This window comes from Eublepharis macularius, chromosome 5 (assembly GCF_028583425.1).
Source record: "Eublepharis macularius isolate TG4126 chromosome 5, MPM_Emac_v1.0, whole genome shotgun sequence".
Classification (NCBI taxonomy): Eukaryota; Metazoa; Chordata; class Lepidosauria; order Squamata; family Eublepharidae; genus Eublepharis; species Eublepharis macularius.
Window position 1 is genome coordinate 160,803,693 of NC_072794.1, and position 21,200 is coordinate 160,824,892.

Sequence of the window (21,200 nt, forward strand, 5' to 3'; positions counted from 1 at the left end):
TAACTATTACTCAACTCTTACGCTTGCTTAACTTGAGCATGAATGTTGCAGGGACTGTAAGTGCAATCTTAAGAAGACTTAACGCCAGTCTAAGCCCATTGAAGTCAACGGGATCAGACTGGAGTAACTCTGCTTAGGATTGCATTGTTAATGACCTCCCCAGTCTTTTGCAATCCAAAGGTTCCACTTCAGTCAACTGTAGTCCAGAGGGCAAAGCATCCACTTGGCAGGCAGAAGGTCCCAGGTTCAATACCCAGCATCTCTAGTTAAAAGGTTCAGGGAGCAGATGATGTGAAATACTTCTGCTTCAGACAGCTGCTGCCAGTCAGAATGGAAACACTGACTGACCTTGATAGACCAGTGGTTTGGAGTCGGTGTACAGCAGCTTCATATGTTCATTTTTGGCCATGGTACCTCTAAGAGAATGTTTTTGTCTATAGGGACAACTGCTTCTATGCAGAGGTGCTATTTCAGGTGACTTCTGGGAAAGGGGGGGAAGAATTCAGTAGGGATGCCAGTGGTAAGATTAACTAGCAACAAAGTAGAACAGCGTTAATGCTTTTTGCTGCATTCCGCATAGGGTTGCCTGGTCCCCCCAGTAACCAGCCCAGGGCAGGGGGACTTCCCAGGTCACAGAGGGGCTCACCGGCAATGTCATCATGTCACCGATGACATCTGTGTACCCAGAAGTGACATCAGTGCATCTGCGGGGGAAGCCAGGGACACTCTGGCAATTAGAAATAGCAGGGATGTCAAGAGGATCAGTGTAAAGCCCGCAGAATCAATGTTCCATGGTGCTTTCCACCCTTCCCAGCTTTCCAGGCCTTGATGTCCCTCTTGTTTATTAACCTCATTTATTTATTTGCTTCCTTTATACCCTGCCTTTCTTTCCAGAGTGGCTCGCATTGTTCTCCCCTCCTCCATATTCTCTTCACAAGGATTCTGTGAAGTCATCTAGGCTGAGAGTGCATACCTGGCCCAAAATCACCCAGCAAGCTTCCATGGCAGAGCGGGGATTTGAACCTGGGTCTCCCAGATGCTCATCCAGCTCTCTAAATACTGCACCATTTTGGCTCTCATTCCCGTTTCCCAGCCCAAATATTTATACATATTTTCAGATATTGTAAACTGGATACGGGTTTTTAATAGTTCAATTAAAATGTTGAACCAGAAACAGACCATGAGCCATTAAAAGCAGTATGGGGATATATAGTCATTGAATATGAGAGTAATGTATATTGTTTCATGAACCTCCACATAGCTAGCCAGATGCAGGGAACTTTTTGATTTCTCTTCCAAACCATTTATTCTTTAACTTCCACTCCAGCCGGAGGGTTTTTTTTTTACTTGTAGTGGGTACTGATCATCCTTCTGTGTTCATTGAGGGAAGTACCTTTAGCGATTAAGTTCAACAAAAACCCAGGGAAACCACCATTCCCCATTTCCAAATTAATCTTCCAACAGCAACGTTATGGAACCGTCTCCTTTGGCATCAGCTGTTGGGCTACAGCTCGTCTGTCTTCTAAAGAAAGATTTCTCAGTTTTTTAAACTGCAAGAATTGCTTTTGAGGGTTTTTAAAAAGCTGATCAGTTTCTACGCAGGCTCTATTTACAAACAACATTTCTGATCTGAGCAGCCCCCGTTGTGACCGAGAGCTGGAATCTGCGCATATGCTCCAAAACCCTCTGTGTGGAGTGGCCCTATAGATGCAGCCGTGCATTTAAGGGAGCAGTTCATGTGAACGCCGTAGTATTTTTTCCCCCAGCCATGCAATTTGATGCTGGAAAATGGTCCTACTGCCATGGCTGCGTGGACTTGTACATCACTTTCTCCAGCTGGCCCCACACAGAGCATGTTAGAGTGCCTGCACCAGCTCCATGTGTACCTGACAATTTTTTTTATCAGGACCTTTCTCCAAGGAACTTGGGGCTGACAACATGATGGTTCTTTTGCTGTTTTGTCCTTAACGATAGCCATGCGAGGTAGGTTAGGCTAGGAAAGAGGGGTTGGCTGAACGCCTACCCAGCAAGCTTGCTGATGGAGCACGGATTTGAGCTCAGGTCTCTCAACTTCTAATCCAGCATTCTAATGACACCTCACTAGCACCCTCGGATTCTGGTTAGCCAGTAAATTAAGACTATCCGTCTTCTTTCTTTAGGAAATTCCCAGTACAGCCAGCAGCAAGCGGGATATCAACAGGGAGCGGCACAACAGCAAACGTATTCACAGCAGCAATACCCAAATCAGCAAAGCTATCCTGGACAACAGCAAGCATACGGTGAGGAAATCAGTGGCTGCCTTGTCTGACTGTAGTAGAGTGAATGAGTGAAACAGTGACAAGTGGGTGCAGTTAGTCTGTTCAAAAAAACAATGTAAAGATCAGGGAAGTATCCATTGTAATGAGCAAAAGGCTCTGTTTGTAGCTGTTTTTTAAAAAAACAATTATCATTTTTAGATATGTGTGTGTGTGTTGTGTGTGTGTGTGTGTAAAGTACCGTCAAGGCATGAGAAGCTTTTAACACTTCCCTGATGTTTTCTTGATAAAAAATATTGCATACCCCCAGCCCAGTATTTGTGTTTGTTACAGGCAAGGAAGTTTTTCTAGTTACTGGCACTTGAGAATAGAATCCCTCTTCTTAGAGGTGGAAAGGAAGTGTGTGAGAAGTTGTGTTAGTTGCAAAATCAGGAATTAAGGGGAACGGCACCAATAAAACACAGTACTTTATTAATAAAGGCTCGTGCCACTGACATCTTTTTGGTTAGAAAGGAGTACCACAAGACAGCAGAGCACTGTGTCTAACAGTGCAATCCTGTGTAGACTTACCCCAGTCTAAGCCCATTGACTTCAGTGGGCTTAGACTGCTGTAACTCTTCGGATTGCACTGTAAGTGTACCTTGATTAAACTAAAATTCCTTGACCAATAGAAAGGTTGTTATGGAGGGTGAAATTTCTTTTACCAAAATTTTCTTTTTTAGATACAGCAGTTGGTTCCTCTTATTCTATTTTCCTCTTTCAAAAGAGGAATTCTCTTTGATTTCACTTTAATTTATCAAGAGGGTTTTTTTTTACCATGTAAGAGTGTAGTTTCAGTCTATAGCACATGATAGTCCTCTATACTTCCTTCTGTAACTTCAGCCCTTTCAGCCTTACCTATCTTATAGGGTTGTTGTGAGGATAAAAATAGAGACAGTGTGGTGTAATGGTTAGGATGTTGAACTGAGTTGATGCCCACCTCTGCCATGGAGTCTTCTTGGGTGACCTTGGGCCAGTTATACACGCTCAGCCTCACATGGCTGTGATGAGGATAAAATGGAGGAAAAAAGATTGATATATACTGCTGGTGGGAAAAGTAGCAGTGAGAAGAAGGGTGGAAATAATAATAATTATAATAATAATAAATAACTGTGCTTATATACTCCTCTTCTAGGCAGATTAGCGTAGAAAAGAGCAAGATTCCAGTAGCACCTATAAAACTAACAAAATTAGTGGCAGGGTATGAGCTTCACAGCTCACTTCTTCAGTGGTTAGAATACATGACTTCTTAGAGATCTAATTTAATCTTCCTCGTCATGAACTGTGGTGCTGGAGGAGAGTTTTACAGATACCATGGATAGCCAAAATGTCAAGTAAGTGGGTTCTAGATCAAATCAAGCCTGATTTCTCCTTAGAAGCTAAAATGATGAAACTGAGTCTATCATACTTTGGCCACCTCATGAGAAGACAAGACTCACTGGAAAAGACAGTGATGCTAGGAAATGTTGAAGGCAGTAGGAGAAGAGGAAGACCCAACAGGAGATGGCTGGACTCAATGAAAGAAGCCATGGCCTCCAGTTTGCAAGATCTGAGCAAGGACATTTTAGAGGTCTTTTGTTCATAGGGTTGCTGTAAGTCGGAAACGACTTGACAGTACATAACACACACAGGCTTAATGAAAGAGGAATTGATTCAGAACTGACTCAGATTCTTAAAACAAGGAATAGAAGCGAATTGCTGAATTTCAGTGAGAAATTCGCAAAGAGGGAATAAGAGAATTCCACTTAACAACCCTAAGCAATAGACTTAAGCTCCTTCAGTGAACAATTATTTCAGTTTCCTCTTGGGATTTCTGTTGGGCCAGGGACAGTCGGAGCTTGTGGCACACGTGAAGCCTCCATTAAAGGGACAGGACTCTTTTCTCTAGACCAGTTGCAACTCTAGGCATACCTCACAGGCTGAACATGGTGCCATCGTGGCTACAATACAATTGGACTGGATGTGCTAACTTGTCTCTTATTATTCTACAAATAACCCCAGAGGTTTGCAGTAATCTGAGTAAGGCGTAAGACTGCCTAAAATGGAAAGAGGTGAAGAGAGAAGTTCACAAAATGGAGGCTTAAAGGTCAGGTCCGCAAAGAAGGATGGGGTTCTAATCCCTGGATTTCCATAAGTGGACTTATTATGGTGGGAATCACAAAACGCTTGGGCTCCACTGGTTTTAGTTTATGCCTCATTTGAGATGGTCTCTCATTATGGAACTAGTAACAAAGCCCATTGTGGGGAAAAATACAATGGGCTGTAGAAAGGAGAGGGAGGGCAAGAGGGCATTGCCTCCTCCTCCGTGACTTATTCCGGCCAGGTGAGGGGGGGGCAGGCATTGCCTCATACCATGCCTGATCCTGCCCAGGTGAAACAGGACAGGTATTGCCATCTTCTCCCCGCCTGATCCTGGCCGGGTGAAGGGGGGCAGGCATTACTTGCTGCTTCACATCTGATGCCGGCCGCGTGAAGGCGGGAGGTGGGCATTGCCACCTTCTTCGTTCCTGATCCCAGCTGGGTGAAGGAGGGCAGGCATTGCCGCCTGCTCTGCTCCTGATCCTAGCGGGGTGAAGGTGGGGGCGGGCATTTCCCCCTTTTCCGTGCCTGATCCCAACTGGGTGATGGCAGGGGGCGGGCATTTCCCCCTTCTCCACGCCTGATCCCAGCTGGGTGAAGGCGGGGGTGGGCATTTCCACCTGCTCCACTCTTGATCCCAGCTGGGTGATGGTGGGGGGCGGGCATTTCCCCCTGCTTCACGCCTGATCCCAGCTGGATGAAGGCGGGGGCGGGCATTGCCACCTGCTCCACTCCTGATCCTAGGTGAGTGAAGGCGGGGAGGGGGGCATTTCCTCCTGCTCCGCTCCTGATCCCAGCTGGGTGAAGGTGGGGGGGGGCATCACCACCTGCTCCGCTCCTGATTCTAGGTGAGTGAAGGTGGGGGGGAGGGCATTTCCCCCTGCTTTGCACCTGATCCCAGCTGGGTGAAGGGGGAGCTGGGATTGCCATCTGCTCCACTTCTGATCCCAGCTGGGCAAAGGGAGGAGGCGGGCATTGCCCCCTGCTCTGCTCCTGATCCTCGCTGGATGAAGGCGGGGGGGGCGGGCATTGCCACCTGCTCCGCTCCTGATCCTCGCTGGGTGAAGGGGGGCTGGCATTGCCACCTTCTCTGCTCCTGATTCCAGCTACGTGAAGGCGGGGGAGGGGGCAGGCATTGCCACCTGCTCTGCGCCTGATCCCAGCCTAAGCTTCCTGCCGTGGCTAGCTCTCTCTCTCTCTCTCTCTCTCTCTCTCTCTCTCTCAATTCCAAGATGGTTCCCCAGGCCTCCATGAGCATTCTTTCAGCTAAATCATTATTTCTCAATCTAATGTTCTTCTGTTGTCTTTTTTAAAAAAAGCGTCATGTTTCCTTGATTACCAGCCTCCAGGTGGTGGCTGGAGCTCTCCCAGAATTACAGCTGATCTCCAGATCATAGAGATATGTTCTGGAGAAAATGGCTGCTTTGGACATTATACTCTGTGACATTATACTCTAATAAGGTCCCTCCTCTCCCAAATCTCACCTCCTCCATGTTTCACCCACTAAATCTCCAAGAATTTTCCAACCTGGAGCTGACAACTCTACTTCTGAAAACAGTGAGCCACCCACCTTAAAAATCAATATGCAATTTATGATTTACGCCAACTTAATTCTTTTAATAAACCAATCTTCCAAATCGACTCAGAAATATCAGGCAGTTGCCCTGACGTGTACATATTTTTAGACTAGCTGTGAAATTTGATAGGCAAAATGCGTTGTATTCTTAATTGTTACTCTAATCATTTAACTAAATAGCTGTAGTAATTCCTGAAGTGGCCAGCAAAGACCTGCAGACCATTAAATTTATTACATTTTTACCTTAAGGAACTCTAGATGGTGTATGGAGTTTGTTGTCATAGCAACCCTGGGAGTTAGGCTAGGCTGAAAACGACAGGCCCAAGGTCACCTAGTCAAATTGCTTACTTTAAGGGCCCAACTACACTTTGCCAGAAGTGAGACCCAGCTTCAGTTTGGTGTATGCTTAAAAGTGTTGGACTAGGAGGTAAGAGATGCGGGTTCGAATCCTTGTTTTGCCATGGAAGCTTGTTCAGTGACACTTTCTCAGCCTAACCTACCCCATAGGGATAAAATGGAGAAAAGGAGTAAGACCCTTGGAGGGACGGATATGATTTCTTCCATGCTGAGGAAGACAATGGTTTTTCTGAGAAAAGTTGCCTTTGAGCTGCGAAGGTACCCATATTTTGTTCCCCTGCTGAAGTGGGGAGAGCAGGTCGGGGAGGGAGGGACTTCCCATGTTCTCATTAGGGTTGCCAGCTCCAGGTTGGGAAATTCCTGACAATTTGGGGGGTGGAGCCTGAAGAGGGCAGAGTTTGGGGAGGGGAAGGACCTCGTTAGGGTACAATGCCATATAATGTCCTCCAAAGCAGTAATTATCGCCAGGGAGAAAATGTGGTCTCTGTGGCCTGGAGATCAGCTAGAATTCCAGGAGATCTCCAGCTATCACCTGGAGGCTGGCAACCCTAGTTCTCATCCTCACAGACAAACGTGTCTGCATATCAAGAGCCAGAAGATACGTATTCATGGGTCTTTCCCCAGGAGGCGAGTTTAGTTCTCAGGTGGGCAAAAAGCCGTCATGTGCCACTGAAAGCACCTAGTATGATCCACTTAGTGAAGAACTGCTACTGTTTTCTACATATACACATTCCCCAGGTAAACCAACCAGCATCTTAATTAACTGGGCTTCAGCCACTCAGTTGTACTCCTCCTTAAGAGAAGATCACTGACAACATCACCACTATCTTTTTAATTCACACTTTATGTGAGAAAGGAAGGGTGACTAGATGCAAACTGGGACAGGTCCCGTTGGGTTTCTGACAGGTGTGCAGAAGGCACAATTTCAGCACGTATCACTTTTCACACCCCGTACCTAACAAGTGCCACCTGCCAGCATTCTTTTCCTATAAAACAATGAAACCTACAGGAGACTGCGCTCTTTTGCATCTCATTGTCCTGGAGGGAAAGGGGGAAGATTACTTTCCTGAAGTTGTTGACCAGTGTAGTCAGTGGGTTGGATCCATTCCGTTAATCGCAGAGCTTTCCTCTGGTGCAAGGGACTCGTTCTACTGGCGGAAGGCTCTTTGTACCAGAAGAAAATTCCTCTTCTGGTCCATCAGATCCAGTGTTCTTCATAAATCACTCTGCCAGCCCATCGATTGTTTCATCCAATTGGGCTTGCTCCAGTGGAATTACAGACCCACTGTAATATACGCAAATGGGTGTGCCCTCGTTCTTCTGATGAGAGTTTTATTTGCATAGACAAATTCATGTGGCACAACACTGAGTTTGCCAGGTCAGCCCTTAGATGGGCCAGTTTCCATGGATACCTAGATGGGATTTCATGCCCAGTGCAGGTTTTATTAACCCTTACCAATCCATGCATGCTGAGTTGGGCGGGCAGAGCCATTTCCTGCTAGTGGAACCCAAACAGTGGGAGAAGAAATGTAACACATTTGAATCCATAAAAGCAATGCTATAAAGAGCTTTTAAAGAATTCTTCCTTCATCTGTGACATCCCTTACAATGCCTAGCCATAGATGTGCTTTTACACTGGCTAGGCTAAATGTCCTTCTGACTGCAGAACTAACAGGGTGATTTGCAAAGTTAGCATCTGGTGCTATAGAGACACTGATGAGAGCCAAGCTACAAGTGACGGTTTACACAGGTTGGACACTTGTCAGCTTCCCTCAAGTTTTGATGGGAAATGTAGGCATCCTGGTTTTACAGCTTGGCTCTCCATTACAGCTACAAGACCAGGATGCCTACATTTCCCATCAAAACTTGAGGGAAGCTGACAAGTGTCCAACCTGTGTCAGGCGTCACTTGTAGCTTGGCTCTAAGCCATCCCTTACTATCCTGTCAGCAGTGGGCAGCTCCCAGATCTCTCTAGATAACCCTGGTTCTGCTTAAACATCAGCTTCCTGTAGAACCTTGGGTGATATCCCTACTACTGGCAGACTCTGACCCAGGAATGAATCGCTCTGTGACGACATTTCTGACAATGGTGATCTCTTTAAAACATTAAAGGAGCAGATCGTGTTAACGATAAATGGAAGTGGGTATATTTAATGGATTTATAAATGGGCTCCCAGTTATAACTAACTCACAAGTCTAGCGATTTTAGTATTAGAATAATCTTTATCTTTATTAGATTTTATCCATTTTTTGCTATCTATTTTATGCTATGTATGTTTTATTGGGATATTTTATCTTGAATGTTTTATTCTGTTTGGGAATGGATGTTTTAACGATTCTATGATGACTTAAATTTTAATTGATGTAACTATGTAATTCAGCTTAAGACCTATGGTCAGTCGAGCTTGTAGATAAAAGGAAAGGATTTTAAAGAAATAGCCACTCCCTCCCACCACCTGTCCCCTATCTTTCTATGAATTTTGAAAGCAGACACCTTTGCCTTCTGGCCGCTGATGTTAATAAAGTAGGTCTTTGTCCAACACGCTACAAACAGCAGTACGTTTCCCCCAAGGAGGACAAAATCAGCTTGCATACAGATAATGATGTTCTGCAGTTTGTTGTAAAAGATTTGCTGAAAGAACTGGTAGAATATGTTCATTATTTTGGCATGTTCTCTGGATATAAAGGTAATGTCAGTGAGGCAGGGATTGTAGCAGGGGAAGGCAACCCCCGCTACACATGGCCAACAGCAGCACATTAGACTATTTTGTTAGGCACGGCAGCTTCCTTACTGGACCCCCAAAGCAGCGGTGAGGGGAGTCAAACTGGCTCCATCCATGGCTTGTAGGCTGAAAGAGAAGATAGAAGCCATCAGGAGTGCCTCGGGCAAGTTCCCGGGAGTGGCGGCATAGAAATTTTCCAAACAATTACGTAGGAAGGGTCCCTCTTGTACAGCAGAAGCTTTCGAGAATCACAGTTTTCTTCATCAGATGCATGGAGGGCAGGAAGAAACTGGTCAGATATATAGGTGGAAGCTACTGATTGCATCTACTCCCCCCTCCCCTCTCCACCTATATATCATAAGAACATAAGAACATAAGAACATAAGCAAAGCCATGTTGGATCAGGCCAGTGGCCCATCCAGTCCAACATTCTGTCACACACAGTGGCTAGAAATCCAGTGCCATCTAAAGGACTGTCAGTGAGGCCAGGACACCAGAAGCCCTCCCACTGCCTTCCTTCCAGCACCAAGACAACAGAGCACCACCTCCCCACAAAGAGAATACCATCTATCTCCTGTGGCTAATAGCCACTGATGGACCTCTGCTCCATATATTTGTCCAGTCCCCTCTTGAAGCTGGCAATGCTTGTAGCTGCCACCACCTCCTGTGGCAACGAATTCCATGTGTTTATCACCCTTTGTGTAAAGTAGTATTTTCTTCTATCTGTTCTAACCCGACTGCTCAATAATTTCATAGAGTGCCCACGAGTTCTTGTATTGTGAGAAAGGGAGAAAAACACATCTTTCTCTACCTTCTCTAACCCGTGCATTATCTTGTAAACCTCTATCATGTCTCCCCTCAGTCGTCTTTTCTCCAGGCTAAAGAGCCCCAAGCGCCTCAATCTTTCCTCATAGGGAAAGTGTTCCAACCCTTTAATCATTTTAGTTGCCCTTCTCTGTACTTTTTCCAGTGCTATGATATCTTTTTTAAGGTGTGGCGACCAGAACTGTACACAGTACTCCAAATGAGGCCTCACCATCGATTTATACAGAGGCATTATGATACCGGCTGATTTGTTTTCAATCCCTTTCCTAATAACCCCTAGCATAGCATTAGCTTTTTTTATGGCAGTCGCACACTGTGCTGACGTTTTTAGTGAGTTATCTATCATGACTCCAAGATCTCTCTCTTGGTCAGTCTCCGCCAGTTCAGACCCCATCAACTTGTATTTATATTTTGGATTTTTGGTTCCAATGTGCATTACTTTGCACTTGGCTACATTGAACCTCATTTGCCACATGGATGCCCACTCTTCTAGCCTCGACAGATCCCTTTGGAGTGCCTCACAATCCTCTCTGGCTTTCACCACCCTGAACAATTTCGTGTCATCTGCAAATTTAGCCACTTCACTGCTTAATCCCAATTCCAAATCATTAATAAACAAGTTAAAAAGCATTGGACCCAATACCGACCCCTGTGGCACCCCACTGCTCACCACCCTCCACTGTGAGAAGTGCCCGTTTATACTCACTCTCTGTTTCCTATTAATTAGCCAGTTTTCGATCCACAAGAGGACTTGGCCCTTTATCCCATAGCTACTGAGCTTACTTAGGAGCCTTTGATGAGGAACTTTGTCAAAAGCTTTCTGGAAGTCAAGATAAACAATATCTATCGGGTCTCCCTTGTCCACTTGTTTGTTCACTCCCTCAAAGAACTCTAACAGATTGGTGAGACAAGATCTTCCCTTACAGAACCCATGCTGAGTTTTCCTCATCAGCTTTTGGTCATCAATGTGCCCACTAATTTTATTTTTGATAATAGTTTCCACCAACTTACCCGGTATTGACGTCAGGCTGACTGGCCTGTAATTTCCCGGATCTCCCCTGGAACCTTTTTTAAAGATGGGGACAACATTAGCTACCTTCCAGTCCTCAGGAACAGATGCAGAGTTTAATGACAGATTACATATTTTTGTGAGGAGATCTACAAGTTCACACTTGAGTTCTTTCAGAACTCTTGGATGTATGCCATCTGGGCCCGGTGATTTATCAGTTTTTAAATTATCTAGCAGTCGCATAACCTCCTCTCTCGTCACCTCAATGTGACTCAGGTCTTTCAAAACCCCTCCCAAAGTCAGTGCTTCCGGAGTGGGCATGCACTTCTTATCTTCCACAGTGAAGACAGAAGCAAAGAACGCATTCAGCTTCTCGGCCATTTCCCTATCACCCTTTAGTAATCCTTTTACGCCTTGGTCATCCAAGGGCCCCACTGCCTCCCTAGCTGGTTTCCTACTTCTAATATATTTAAAGAATTGTTTATTGTTTTTCTTTATGTTCTTTGCAATATGCTCCTCATATTCCCTTTTTGCCTGTCTGATCACAGACTTGCACTTTTTTTGCCACAGCTTATGCTCCTTTTTATCAACCTCACTCCGACTAGTTTTCCACTGCCTAAAAGAATCCTTTTTACCTTTTACAGCTTCTATTACATTGCTTGTTAACCATGCTGGCCTTTTCCTAAACCTATTTGTGCCTTTCCTAACCAGCGGTATATATTTAATTTGAGCTTCCAGGATTGTAGTTTTAAATAGTCTCCAAGATTCCCCAAGTGTTTTGACCTTTTTTACTTTCCCTTTCAGTTTCTTCTTCACGTACCCCCTCATCTCAGAAAAGTTACCCCTTTTGAAGTTAAACATGGCTGTGTTGGTCTTATTTGGCAATTTCCTATTTATACATATGTTGTACTCAATAACATTATGGTCACTGTTCCCAAGTGGTGCAATCACATTTACATCTCTCACCAGGTCTTCAGCATTACTGAGGACCAAATCCAGGATCACCTCTCCCCTAGTAGGTTCTGTAACCATCTGTTCCATAGCACAGTCATTGAGACAGTCTAGAAACTCACTTTCTCTCCCCCGATTCGAACACCCATTGGCCCAGTCAATGTGTGGGTAGTTAAAATCACCCATTACAACACAGTTTTTTTGTTTAGCAGTCATCTTTAATCCTGTCATCATTTTATAATCCTCCTCTATTTTCTGATCTGGAGGGCGATAACAAACTCCCACAGTTAAGTTTCCATTTGGGCCCGTAATTTCAACCCATAGCATTTCCAGAAGCGAATCTAATTCAGTTACCTTCTCAATCTTACTGGAATGTATACCTTCTCTGACATATAGAGCCACCCCACCACCAACCCTTCCCTCCCTATCCTTCCGATATAATTTATATCCAGGAATCACCGTGTCCCACTGATTTTCCTCATCCCACCAAGTTTCTGATATGCCCACAATGTCTATGGATTCGCCCAACACTAAACATTCCAGCTCCCCAATTTTACCTCGGACCCTTCTAGCATTTGTATATAAACACCTGTAACTTCCCCGGCACACTTTGCCTCGAGACGTAGTTAGGTCATCTGCACTGTTTGTCTCCATCTCAGTTGACAACTCTAATCTATCTCCCTGTAGAAGTGTTATACCTAGCCCTTCATCTCTCTGAGATGAACCATCCTGAACCAGAGACACTTTATCTCTTGTCGGCTTTCCCCTAGCATTTAGTTTAAAAACTGCTCTGCCACCTTTTTGATTTTAAGTGCCAGCAGCCGGGTTCCTTCTCGGGACAAGTGGAGACCGTCTCTCTTGTACAGCTCCCGCTTGTCCCAAAAAGAATCCCAGTGCCTAACAAACTTGAACCCTTCCTCCCTACACCATCGTCTCATCCACGCATTGAGACTCCTGATCTGCGTTTGTCTCTCTGACCCTGCGCGTGGAACAGGTAGCACTTCTGAGAAGGCTACCTTGGAGGTCCTGGCCTTGAGTCTCCTGCCTAACAGCCTAAATTTTTGTTCCAAGACCTCACGACTGCATTTCCCAACATCGTTGGTTCCAACATGGACCACGACCGCTGACTCTTCCCCAGCACTATCTACCAGCCTATCTATAACACGCGTAATGTCCGCTACCTTCGCACCAGGCAGGCAAGTCACCATACGGTCAGAACGCGGTTGTGCCACCCAGCTATCTACTTGTCTAAGGATCGAATCACCAACTACCAAGAGCCTCCCTCCCGCCCCACCCAGGGATGGTTCCTTGATGCGAAAGGAAACCTGCTCACCAACTGAAGAAGAGGTCCCTTCTGAGGGCATGTTCCCCTTATCCTCAGTACAGTGCCCTGATTCCACAAGATCCTCATTCTCCTTGACAACAAGAACGCTGCCATTTTTAGAGTGGGACACATCTATCCTGTCCCTGAGAATCTTGTCCTCGTGCCTATCTAACTGTCTCCGCTTCTCCAGGTCAGCCACCTTGGCCTCAAGGGTACGTACTCGTTCCCTGAGAACCAGGAGCTCCTTGCAGCGAGCACACATCCAGGACTTCTGACCAGAAGGCAGATAGTCATACATGTGACACTCAGTGCAATACACTGGAAAGCCCCCAACCCCCTGCTGGCATTCTGACTTCATTATTCTGTTTTAGGAATAACACAGAAAGAGGAAAGAAAACGGCTATGATCCCCCGGCTAAGAGCCACAGGCCAAGAGCCCTTTAGCTCTCGCCCTTCGGCTCGCGCCAAAGGCTCGCGCCCCTGCCCAGCAGTTGCCTTTTCAATGCAAAAGGTCACTTCCTGCTAAGCACAGGAGGTGAGCACAAAGGGGGGGGGTGTGGCTTGTACTCCAGCAACCCCCAGCAGCCTTACAAACACACTCACCCTCAAACACAATCAAGCCCAAACACACTCAGCCTCAAAACTACTCTCAAATCAACACAAAACTACACACAAAAAGCCCCAAAGCTAGAGAGGACCACCCTTAGCTTCTCAGCTTAACCCACCACAGCCAAGAAAGGCAAAAAGCCCTTACCTCCTCTAGCAGCTGCAGACCATGTGCTCCTGAGCCCAGGTGACTCTGCTCTGCTCTGCCATCTGACTAGTTTCTTCTTCTTAACCTCCATGCATCTGATGAAGAGAACTGTGATTCTTGAAAGCTTATGCTACAGTAAAGTTGGTTAGTCTTAAAGGTGCTACTTTTCGATTTGGTACTACAGACTAATACGGCTAACTCCTCTGGATCTTGTACAGCAGCAATTGTTCAAGATTAAAATTGGGATTGTGGTACTGAGCATGAAAGTTTGAGTATAAACTCTCCCAAGGGTGCCCTCGTGCCCCACTAGGACCTTGCTCACAAAGCATCTTTTAGGACAATATGTTATTACTGGTCTCATTTTATCCATTGCAATCACATTCCTAACTATGTGCACTGAAAGGACAATCACTGGTGTTTCAGACGGATATTTTTTAAAGCATTCTTAGTCTATGTAATGGTTCCTTGCCCAGTCCTCATTGAGGTTCTCTCACTGATGTGCAGCCCCAACTAGAAGACTGGGGTAAGAAAGCATTCTTTTTATCAGGCAGGATTTTGGAGTCCTCCTTCAGAGCAGCTGCCACCACCCCAGGTACAGCCTTCTAGGGGTTATATCAGTAGCACTAGTGAGCAGTCAGAGACATGAGGCAGGAAGCCAGCCAATGCAACACAGCTACCTTGACTTTATTATTACAAGGCATAACTTTAGGGAAAAATACACTACAGTAAGCAGTCACAACCAATCATACTGTTTACTGATGTGTGTGTGTGTGTGTGCGTGCGCGAGCATGCGTGTGTGTGTGTAAAAGTGCCATCAAGGTGCAGTTGACTTACGGTGACCCCTTTTCAAGGCAAGAGATGAACAGAGGCGGTTTGCCTCTGCATAGCACCCCTGGTCTTCCTTGGTGGTCTCCCATCCAAGTACTAACCAAGGCTGGCCCTTCTTAGCTTCTGGAATCTGATGAGATTGGGCCAGGTCAGGGTTTACTTACATATATTGATTCAAAAAAGAAACATTGGCTGTCTTTACTTTCCAAAGGGTTATCAAGTTCTAGAGGTGGCCTTTTTACATGGTCTGTTTCCTTATTTATTTATTTATTTATTTATTTATTTATTTATTTATTTATTTATTTATTTATTTATTTATTTATTTATTTATTTATTTATTTATTTATTTATGTCATTTAGAGTCCGCCTTTCTCATATAGACTCAAGGTTGATTACACAGTGCAAGATTAGTACAGACAATATCAAGGACATTTCCATAAACAATGCCCATAGGGTAAACAAATACAAGTTTACAAAGACATAGCATGAGCAAGAATCCAATGCAGAGTTGAAGAAATGCTGAAACAGAGCATAAAGAATTGTTAATATATTTATTTATTCAAATTTCTATTCCGCCCTCTCCGTGAGTGGGCTCAGGGCGGATAACAACATATTAAAATACAAAATACAATAAAAACAATTCTAGGACTGATGCAGGTTTTGCTGCCTGCTGTAGGCATTTGCTTCCACTATGCTCTGCTTGTATATTTATAAATAATTAGGGACTGTAAAGACACTATAAATTTCAGTACGTATAATGTATTTGGTGGTGGAGAGTGCCCTTAAGTCATAGCTGACTCACAGTGACCCCCACTGGAGTTTTCATGGCAAGAGACTAAAAGAAGTGGTTTGCCATTGCCTGCCTCTGCAACCCTGGTCTTTGTTGGAGGTCTCCCATCCAATTATTAACCAAGGCCAACCCTGCTTAGCTTCTGAGATCTGAACAGATCAGGCGCACCTGGGCTATCCAGGTCAGAGCTTTCATACTCACCTGGGCTATCCAGGGCAGGGCATAGTGTCTTTATAGTACCTATTTATTTACAAATATACAAGCAGAGCAGAGCAGAAGCAGACTCCTGCACCAGGTAACACAGCCGTTAATCCTGCACTGTGCTCAACAACAAAATAAACCTGCCCCAAGGATGCTTCACTTTTCTGCTCAAAACTCCTTGCTCTCCACTTCTTTCTAAGGCCATGTTAAAATTGCTGCTTTTTATGCCTCTCTGGCCTTCCTTCAGTCTGTAATGAGTGTAATATTTTGATGCTTGGAGAGAGAGAAATTCTTTGCCATTAAGAGCCATCAAGTTCCTTTAGATATGCCCCTGATCACCCATTTGTTGCTAGGTAGGCAAGAACTCTGTTGATAGGCCCCCGTTCACAGTAATCAAGAAAGCCAGACTGGTAGCAATAGAGCAGCTCTATCATTTGAACTATTGTCAAGGGTTTTTTTACTGTTATCTTCACAGGCCCTACCCAAGGAGCCTCATCACAATATTCCAGCTACCAACAGGGCCAGGGGCAACAGTATGGAAGTTACAGAGCATCGCAGACGGGCCCATCTGCACAGCAACAGAGGCCTTACGGCTATGAGCAGGTAAATTAAGCAGGTGGCCATCTGGTACCGAGAAGTATATTATGCTCAGGTTAGTGATATCACCAGCCCCCTTAGAATAGAATAGTATTGTAAAAATCAACTTTATTGTAGCATAAGCTTTCGAGAACCACAGCTCTCTTCATCAGCTGCATCTGATGAAGAGAGCTGTGGTTCTTGAAAGCTTATGCTACAATAAAGTTGGTTAGTCTTAAAGGGGCTACCGGACTCTACTATTTTGCAACCACAGACTAACACAGCGAAGTCCTCTGGATCTTGTAAAAATCAGGGATGAGGTTTGCCCTCATAATAGGAACGGTGTCTCAGAGTGGAAGTACACATTACAAAGTACCTAGGGACGTTCAACTGAACCTCATTTCACGTGTCCCCCCCCCCTCAACTTCCCATGCACTCGCTCACAGAGCCACACTTCAACTTGCTCCGCATAAGTACATTCACCTGTTCAATATCAGTTCCTCCCCAACTGTGAAAAGTATCCCAGGCTGTTTACAACTACCAAATTCCCAGCTTCCCCCACACCTCCCACATCCATTCATTGAAATGCAGATCTTGACACACTTCCTCACATCTTAAAGAAATGCAAATTGGCAAGTCAGAGGAGCCTAAAGTATTTGCTGTGCGGGAGTTCATCCCTGAGAGTTCTCACTGCAAAAACAGAGCTGTACTCACTTGCAAATGCAATCACAGAAAGGGAGTTCCCCTGAAAGCGGCATGCACGTGTGCCCAAGCAAGAGAGAGCCTGCACGTGAATTGAGGACCACAAATAAAATCCTGCACTTTCAGTATCCACAGGTAATTCGCAATACAGATTTCCACTCTCAGTTTTGTTCCAGGGGCTTAGCTGACCCAAACCTTTTTGAGCCTGTGGACGCTTTTGGAATTCTGAGAACGGGTAGCGGGCACCACAACAAAATGGCCACTATGGAGGGGAGTGGGGTGAATTAAAAAATGGGTCCTATGGGTCCAATCATAAAATATTGGAAGATTTCTTGAAATGGTAGAAGATGCCAAGGCAAGAATATTTCTGTGAAGGAGGCAGTCATTTCCAAAGGAATACCCCTTTCAGACACAGAGGTGATACCCCAGGGGGTGTTCTGAAGGAAAGATGAATGCTTAGGTTAGCTGTTTGTTTTGGGGTTGAGATGATTGGAGAAAGCAGCAAGCAGGCACTAGGGAACATATGCGCAAACATCACATGAGGAATCACAGTACTAAAGAATTAAATGTATGTGTCACTTCTTCCTGTGGAAGCCTGGGAAATGTAGTCTGATGGAGTCTTCCAAGAGATAATTCTCAGCTCCTTTGCCAAATCAATTAGCAATATTCTTTAGGGGAAGCCTGGACCATTAACCCTAGTGTACAAGCAGCCTGTGTTTGTTTTATCACTGTACTCTGAATATAAGCAAAAATTAGTGCACTAATTTATCTAACAACGCATCTCCTTTTCCATCATCGTTTAACAGGGCCAGTATGGAAACTATCAGCAATAAAAGGAAAAATGCGCCTATGTCGGATTTGTTCCAATATTTACGTCCGTCTTTTGAACTTGGATGTACGGACAGTTTTTGAATACTCGTAATATGTTGGTTACCCCTTAGCACAAAAGACCATCTGTATGTGAACTAGTATTCATTTCATGCTGGATATGAAGCAGTCCACCACTGGTAACAAGGCAACGCTTTACTGGTTTGATATATTTTTGGTGCTGTGTATGGTATCGTATGTTGATACAATGCAGAGGCTCTTTCCCGTGCCCCCGTCCTAACCCCAGTTTGATGTTTTAAATAGCTTAACAAATCCCAACATCAAAGTGACGTGCCTAGCCCCCTCCCCTTTGAAAAAGGCCACAATACTCTGTAATATGTCAAACATGTTCAATGATGACATCTTCCTTCTTCGGTCATTCAGGCATTAGTTGCTAACGCGAGAGGTCAGCCCAGATGCATCGTGCTGCATTTTGTAGATTCTTGCCTCCGAAACCCATAGATTTTAATTGGGCCACATTAATAGTGCAATCCTAAACACAGTTACTCCAGTCTGAGCCTGTTGATTGCAATTAAAATCTTGTAAGGCGGAATCCAGCCAGTGCTAAAAAGTTCCAGATTTAGTTGCCAACTGCTTGGAGTAACAAAAACAACAACAAAAACCCTGTCCCTATTATAGAGACTTAAAAGGATGTTATTTGTTGTCACGAAAAGCTTCTATTCAAGGGACAGGCTATTTTTCTCCAGGTCTGTTAGCAATCCCAGACTAGGTGGCTCTGCAAATTCTATATGAAGAAATTGCCCTTAGATGGGACCTTTCAGTCTGGACCCCCAAAAAATAAAATTGCAGGCTATGGGTAAAACATATTAAAATGCTCAGACTGAATTGGTTAATCTACCAGAAGTCAGTATAATTTTCCATCATCCCACAGCTCATGAGAAGCTTTCATCACACACCAGCCTTTATGGCATTTAATAATCTCTGTGTAAAATAGTATCCCATTCTTGTATGGATTCTTCCACTTCTCCTGGTTTTCCAGCAAGAAGAATAGCCATAAATAAAAACCAGGGGACAGATCTCTGGTTCTATAGATCTTCCTTGCTATTTTGCCTTTGATACCTTGATAGTAATTCAGAAATCCTACCCTTTGTTTCACATTTCAGATTTCATTGTGGACTTATTAACAGTGACTGGAGTCCCCGGGACCAGATCCAGGTTTTGTGGGGCACTGAGCGAAGACCGTGCTTGGGCCTCCTTCCCTGCCCACCACCCCACTCCCTGCTTGCCCCCTCGTCTCGCCCACTTGCTTGTCTGCTCTTCCCCAACTGCCTGTCCATAGGCACTTTCCTGCCAGCTCACTTAGGATCCCTCTACGTGTTACTTCTTTTACAAGTTCTTCATGGAGCCAACCTGTGCTCCGTGCAGTCACACGTCAGCTCCGAGGATTGGCTTCTATCAAAAAGGAGAGTGCAAATGGGCTCGGAAAGCTGCCGCTGGGGGAGGGAAAGCTCCTGCCTTCCGCCAAAGCTTTTTTCCCCCATGCAAAAGAGTTTTCCCCTTTCCGCTGCACATGCACACAATACCTCCACGTGGAGCAGCAGAAATGGGGAAATGTCTCCCCTCTGCATTGTTTTTGCACAAGGGAAAACGCTTGGGAGAAAAGCAGGAGCTGTCCTTTCCCCGGAGCCGACTTCTCCGCTTCCCTGCTTATGGGAGTCCAACTTGAGACTTATGGAAGACCTTCCTATTTAATTTGAACTGACTGGAGTACTTAGGGCTGTGTTGTGTTATTGCCACCTACGTTAAGTGTTGTGTGTCACTACTACTTATATAAAGGTTGCATATTTAAGGTTAGACTTCGGTACTGTGTCTTTCAATTTACCGCAGCTGGTTGTTGCTTTTCAGTTCCTTTCCCTGGTGGCAACTTTCCTGGGTGCATTTGCACTCCCCCCTTTTTTAAAAGAAGCTAGTCCCTGGAGCTAACGTGTATCTGCGTGGAGCATGAGTTGGCTCTGCAGAAAACTTGTAAAAGAAGTAACGTGTAGACTGGCCCTTAACTGTTCCACCACCTACTTTCTCAGCCATATTGATGCTCTTTCCAGGTGGTGCTTGGTGACAAGAAGGCATTTGGGTGGAGGGCAAGGAGCTCTATTGAGAGCAGTAGCTGTGAGCCTTTCCAGAAGCCCTGGGCCCTGTTAGCTGCCCCACTGCTGACACTCTCCCTGCCAAAAGAAATCCTGAAACGGAGAGCAGAGAAATTCAGATACTGCGGTATTTAAAATTCTTCAGCACAGGAATTATAAATGCCAGTTGGTTGCGTTTCTCTTAATCTTTATGGGCTCCTTGTGCTGTGGGGACTCACCAACATGTGAGAGCTTCTTCCAAGTAGCTATACCCTTTCCTCAACAGGAGCCAAAGTGCAGAGCGGGATGGCTTTTTTTTGACAACGAAACAGCAGGGGATGAATGATTCAAATGTCCATCTCTCTCCTCCGCATTCTCCTTCTTGATAAGGCAATATCTACAGCTGCATTTGTAAGAGAAAACAACCTAGTTTAAAATGAACACAGAAGAAGCCTTGTGTAGCTGAGCTCTGAGTTGTCTTCCTAGAATATCAGGATGGGGAAGATCCTGCCAGGGGGTAAGGGAGGCAGTGTGACTTCTGTGCCCACCTTCTTGTAGAGTCTTTTCACAACTTGTGTAGTAGTTAAGAGCGGCTGGTCTCTAATCTGGAGAACAGGGTTCGATTCCCCTCTCCTCCGCTTGAAGCCAGCTGGGTGACTTTGGCTCAGTCACAGCTTCTAGGAGCTCTCTCAGCCCCACCTACCTCACAGGGTGTTTGTTGTTGTGGGGATAATAATAACATACTTTGTAAACCACTCTGAGTGGGCATAAAGTTGTCCTGAAGAGCAGTATATAATAATAATAATAATAACAACATTCGATTTATATACTGCCCTTCAGGACTTAATATAAATCAAATGTTGTTATTGTTACTACTACTACTACTACTACTACTACTACTACTACTATATTATTATTAATTCTTGCTTGCTCAGGCCTGTCGGTAGCAGAGATGAGCCCCAGAGCCCACCCAGTTGTAGAAGGACATAAGACAGAGTGTGTGTGCTGCTGAAGGAGAAGGAATCGGTGCCCTGTGAGATCTTTGCATTCTGCAACTCTTCATTTCCTCTAACCTCCCCAGGAATTTGTTAGGCTAGAGGAACAAATTCATTGCAGTGAGGGGTGAGTCTTAGGGATTAATGTCCATCACGGAAGGTCCATGCTACCTGTTAGCTTTCAGTCCTGCATTTCCCAAAGGGAACCACATTCCCTTTTTCCATTTTCCCTTGCTATCAGACACTGCCCCGACTCCAAAAGTATA

At 45.0% G+C, this 21,200-nt stretch overlaps 1 protein-coding gene across 1 annotated transcript in view; it reads left to right on the top strand.

Annotated features, from left to right (window-relative positions):
- The window catches only part of SS18L1 (SS18L1 subunit of BAF chromatin remodeling complex), a 46,618-nt gene extending 28,797 nt beyond the window's left edge, over nt 1-17,821 (top strand). Inside the window, exons 9-11 of the mRNA XM_054980957.1 lie at nt 2,160-2,279; nt 16,186-16,313; nt 17,795-17,821. Coding sequence (XP_054836932.1) covers nt 2,160-2,279; nt 16,186-16,313; nt 17,795-17,821 — 275 coding nt within the window. The remainder of the gene's footprint in view (nt 1-2,159; nt 2,280-16,185; nt 16,314-17,794) is intronic.
- The last annotated feature ends 3,379 nt before the right edge of the window (nt 17,822-21,200 follow it).